General features: G+C 36.3%; 1 protein-coding gene across 3 annotated transcripts in view; it reads right to left on the bottom strand.

Annotated features, from left to right (window-relative positions):
- Window positions 1-200: 200 nt before the first annotated feature.
- The window catches only part of CEP170 (centrosomal protein 170kDa), a 72,692-nt gene continuing 67,194 nt past the window's right edge, over window positions 201-5,698 (bottom strand). For all 3 annotated transcript variants that reach the window (XM_010014213.1, XM_010014214.1, XM_010014215.1), the window contains exons 17-19: window positions 3,907-4,000; window positions 1,882-1,933; window positions 201-566 (exon numbers count right to left, since the gene is read on the bottom strand). In XM_010014213.1, the coding sequence (XP_010012515.1) occupies window positions 280-566; window positions 1,882-1,933; window positions 3,907-4,000 (433 nt within the window). In that variant the 3' untranslated portion in view covers window positions 201-279. The remainder of the gene's footprint in view (window positions 567-1,881; window positions 1,934-3,906; window positions 4,001-5,698) is intronic.

Raw genomic sequence — 5,698 nt, 5'->3', positions numbered from 1 at the left:
AAATTGCTGATACTAATAAATCTTTTGCAAAGCACACAACCACAAAGGGCAAACCTGCCACAATCTGCTTTCCTACACTGGCATCTATGCATATCGTTATGATTGGAAAAGGATTTGTGTGACAAACAAAGCATCACAGTTAAAGAAAACTGGTTTAATAAAACAACTGCTGTTTGACCAAGCTTTTTTTTTTTTTTTTAAATTACAAAACCAGTATTATATTTTTTCCTTTATTCCTAAACATTCCACATGAAAGGTTTTTGTATCAACACGGAGATGTCACTCACGCAGGGTGGCATCTTCCTCTTCCCCATCTGGGTTAAATCTATTGAAATGTATGCTGAAATCTGACTCAGATTCAGCATTCTCAAATTCCGCTGCAACAGGGCCAGTGGAGGGTTGAAGAGCCCGAGCTTCAGGCTGGCAGTTTGGCTGCACTTGAGGGCGGGTACTTTGGGAAACGGGACTGGATTTCACCTTCGGCTGAGCTGGTAAGATGGGGCTGGTGAATCCCAAGTTGCTCAGAGCATCCAGGGTACCGTCAGGGTCGATCATAGAATTAATTGCTAAGCAATCAAGAAAAGGTGAAGCTTTAGATGAAATGAAGCTACACAAACTAAACACTGCCTGATATGAAAACAGGAAGGAGAGATGACAAACCATCTAAGATTATCTTATAGGGACCAAAAGATGGGATTTTTAGTCATGTTTAAGGAGTTCTTTATCTAACATTACCACTATATTGTGCTTCATTCTACACCCCCACTCAAATGTTCATAGCTTCTAATTCTGTGATTGAATTAAATTTGTATAGAAGTGCAGTCATTTACCCTATTTCATGCATAACAATGGACTCACTGTCCCCTTTCCCCCACATAGGGAAGGCAAACTGAAACACCTAGTACAATTTCATTTTATCATACTACTAACACACTTGTCATGTTTAACAAAACCTCTCTTTTTTTGATTTCCACAACTGTACTAACATTTATTAGAAGACCACTGCATATGCAAGAAAATGATATGGCCTCTTAGTGTGGGATTAAATCTGAATACTAAAAATAACAAATACCGGAAATTAACAAGAAACACAATAAGAATTATACATAAACATGGACCACTAATTCATTTGACCACTCCAAATTAAACTAAGTATAAACAATACACAAATAAGACTGCAACTTCTTTTTAAAATATACTAAGATTTTAAGTTGATTTTGGTAAATGGAACATATGTCCAAATAGCAGACTTTGTAAGCACAACATACTTCTTTCTGTTATATACACAGCTAAATCTTTGCACGTGAAAAGCAAAGTAACTTTTCTATTTTGTGGTCTGTGGACTCCACAATTACAAAGAGAGGATTCAGTGGTTTGACAGGAAGACGTCAAGAGCTCATTCTAAATTTTCATTTTATTGGATCAGATACAGGTGAGTTTTCTTGAGATTTCCTATAGATTATGGTCCCAGTGCATTGAACTATGCTACACAGTTCAATGAGGGTATTACTAATGTATAAACACTACTTTATACAGACTAATCTCCATATTCTCTATCACCTACACTTCAACACTTACCCATGAAAATATTTCTGTTAAGATTGTTTCAAAAATCCCTTTGGGATTTTCTGGACTATCTAATTTTCATTTGAGCCTTTTCTCACCAACATAAGGTATCATACTCTTCTGTTTTTAAAATAATTCAGCGATGTTTCTTTACCAAACGTGCCAGGAATTATATTAATGTATGCAACAGATACTGTGAATGTATTTTAATTAAAGGCAATAATTTTTTTTGTGACATACATACATATATATATACGTATATATCAAAATTAAAGCACGCAACCAAAAAAGAGGAAAGTGAAAAAAGATTAGTACCTTGCAGCTGTTTCTCAACTCGTTTCAGCTCCTGTAAGATTGATGATATTTCCTAGGAAAGAAACAAACATGTTTCATTAAGGAAAAGGAGACTCAAACTACCTGTCAGTAGTAAACAATCCCGCCACCCAACCTTTGCAAAAGGCTATTTGGGTTGTCCCTCCCAGCATCAAGAACACTTTTGCTGGTGGTGGCCCAGCCATGTCCACCACAGGTCCTGGGTGGCAGTGCTTGAGACTGGACAGCCATGCCCCACTCTGAAAACAAGAGCTCCCCTCTGCATTGAAGGAGCGTCAACCAAACTTCACTCTGTTGCTTGCTCATTTGCATGCTTCTTCTCAAGCACAGACTTAGACACTACAGTTCTGTACAATCAGGGCAAAGTAACAGCAAACCTTTAAAGGAAAGCTACAGTACAAGCCCAGTATTTATGCAATAGGGTGATTTATAACCTTGTTCACATGTGAGTCAGAATAGCAAGATGATGGCATCAGCATTTTGCCTGTAACCATTGGGCTCTATGCCCATGAGACCCTGTACAGCACACCAATGTTGGGTCCTCCTCACCCGTCTGCCTTACAGATTTTTCTCCTCTGTGCTGCACTACTTGCTAACACAGACGTTGCCACAGCAATGCAGTCAGAAACACAACCATCAGTAAATGTACCACATCTTATATTATAAATATGTAAATCCTACAAATTAAGGATCCCTCACTAAGAATACTGTTAATCCAGATGCTGAGGAGAGCTACCAGTGGCCTTCAAAAGCTAAGAATTTTCAAAGGCACTGATTTTAGAAACCCATTTAATCCATTTCAGAAACCCATTCTGTACTAAGTAATGTGATTTTTGTGGGTGGCAAAGAGACTGATTACCTTGGATTTTACAAAGTCATTACACAAATTCCACATTTGAGCTGGACACAAATGTCCCAAGAATAAACCAAACATCAGTTACAAATGTAGTTTATTAACTTTTAACAATATTCTGTGGTAAAAATAAGCACTGCATTTGAACAATAAATTGCTCTGAAAACTGAGCAGAAACTTGAAAATCAGCGCACAGACAAAAAAAAAAACCAACCCATACATTTTCAAACAATGAATTTAATTCATTGAAAAAAAAAATTGTAAAATGCTGAGCTTAGAAATAAATATACAACTAACCATTTTCTTTTTTAATGAATGCCTTAAAGACCTATTCAAGGAATTTAGAATACAAAACACCAAACATCAATCTTATTCTGGAAGTGGGTAAAGAAAACGACATTTGTAAACGTAGAAACTTCTGTGAGTAAATTGCTAAATGAAACTTAAAAAAACCCCTCAAAAATGAAGACAGTGTATCTACTAAATACACTGAGTTAGTAATGATTTCTCCTAAAAAATATGCCATTCTGCAGAAATTACAGGCCTAGTTTTTAATACTTCCAGAAAAAAAATCAATCTGGATGAGTTTATTAGCTCATGATGAGCTAATAGAGAAGTGCTAGGCAATTCAATGCCAGAGGAAATGTGTTCACATTTTGCTTCTGAGCAGTCCGAGTATGTGAGAAGTTCTCTCTGCCATCCATCCCTCAGAATACTGCCTCTCTAAACTGATGTTCTTAACAGCACGACTCTCCAGATGGGATAATATAGCCGGACTTTCTGCCTGCTCCCACTTCCAAACTGTGCTCCATGTTTAGAAGCAGAGGAGAAATGTACTAGGAAACAACATGTGTGCTCTGCTCCCTCACACTCTCACTCAGTCTGGTCATGAAATGGCTCTAATTACAGGGGGTGTGGGGTGTGGTTGTGGGTGATGGTGGGGAAGAAGACTACATGAATCAGCTGCAGTTGTAGTTGGTATCCTAGTTTTTACTTCTGCACAAATCAACATGATTATTTTTCACTGAAGAGTGCTTGTATTGCAGTGTGTCTACAGATTATTTTCTTGCACATACAGCAAAATGCTGTATGTGCTGATATTTAGAAATTAGATAAGAGGCTCAATCAATCCCAGAAAAGATAAGTATTCATACCATGCTTGAAGTTTTAACAATAGGAACTTCACTTTCAGCTCGCAACTTGTTTTCAATTTCTTCCCAATTTCTGTCTTTGTCCTTAAATAATATCCTAGAAGAAAGAAATTCAAGAATGGCATGTTTTAAATAGACAAAAAGAAATAAACTAAACCTGAAAGATTAGATAACATGATGCAACAAAGCAGCATAGAGAGCACTGAATAAAAGTGAAAGTTAATAAAGATACTGAAAACTGACAGAATCCAACCACGGAGTTTAAATTTTCAGGGAAGCATACATGGTTTCAGCAATACCATTATTTTTGACATTAAAATGGCACTTCTGTAGCTAAATATTTGCTTATGGTGTTGAAAAGACACAGTTTATTCTTTCCTCCAGCACTGAGACATTTTTCTAAAAATCCAACTATTTTACAGTAGTCAGAGAATTCTCTATTAACACCGCATTTTACAACAACTGCAAAAGATAAGAGAAAGATTAACAATGGTAAATAAATGCAACTCTTTTACATTTGGATTTTGTATTAATTTAATGAAGAATAAACGACTTCAGGAAATTAAAAGAAAAATAAATTTCACAGAATACGTTTTCATTGAAAAGTCTCAACACACAAATTGAATATACATGATTCAGTATTATAATTATCCCTTGTATTACATCTTTAAAGAAATCACTTCTATTAATTGTAAAACCCCAAACCTGCTGTGAGATTCCCCATTTTTATGTTTTCCTTCCCTGCAACGTGTGAATGGAATACACATGGAATGTGCAGATACTTAGGGTCTGGGTATTTTTTTTCCTCTTAAGTGAGACCATGAGTTAAAACCCACTTCTCTAATCGGTATTTCAGAGTTAAAAGTACAAAAATAGCTGCAGAAAAACTGCTAGGCAACCAAATCAACCAATTTAAAAATCATGACCAAGAACTAGTACATTTTAATGAAGTTATTAGTGTAGGTAGGTCTCTGAGGAAGTAATTTTTAAGGTGGAAATTCATGATACCTCAAATCTCATAAAGACCAAGAATTTGAAAGAAAGCTGGGAGACAGTATTGCATTTCTGCTCATCTTTCTTCAGTTATTTATATCCTATGGGAAATCCTGCTCTCTATTATCATCTGATCAAAAACGTTTTTCAGACGTGTACCCTGTCTTATCTTATCAGTACATAGATGTCTGCAGACAGCCCATCCAGAAGCTGCTGTAACTCTTTTTTTGTCCTAGAGGTCTTCACTTGCTGCTGATTCAGAACTGCTGTCAGATGTTTCACTGAGAGGAAGTGCTACTCATACAGAGTCATGAGATAGAGGCAAATGACCACTTCTGAAAGTGACTTTAGTGTATTATATGTGCAAAGCATATGAAGAGTAAACATTAATACATACTGCTTCTTGGGGAAAGAAAAAATAAATTAAAAGCAATCAAAACTACAGCAAAGAAAATATGGAACACTTCATGGCCTCAAGTAGTGTCACCATCTTGTAACAAAGCTGAACATCAGATGCCTGAGAAGATAGCTTTTATGTTCTGGAAGGGAGTGCAAAAGCTTGCAAAACCATACAACTGCAAAGCTGGATACCAGAAAGCCCAAAAACAATGGAAAATTTAGGACTTGTCTGACACAATGAGTTAAAATAAATAAATGAAAAGCACAGCCAATTAAATTTTACAGGACCTTGCACTAAAAACCGGGCAACTCCTAGAAATATCTGGATTCAGTATACAGAGAGTCTTACACAGCTGTACTTTCTGTACTTTAATAGCATTTATATCACACTGGACATCGGCAG

This window comes from Nestor notabilis, unplaced genomic scaffold (genome assembly GCF_000696875.1).
Source record: "Nestor notabilis isolate BGI_N333 unplaced genomic scaffold, ASM69687v1 scaffold5205, whole genome shotgun sequence".
Lineage (NCBI taxonomy): Eukaryota > Metazoa > Chordata > Aves > Psittaciformes > Psittacidae > Nestor > Nestor notabilis.
The sequence above is the reverse complement of the archived record's forward strand: the minus strand, read 5'-3'. Positions and strand labels throughout refer to the sequence as shown.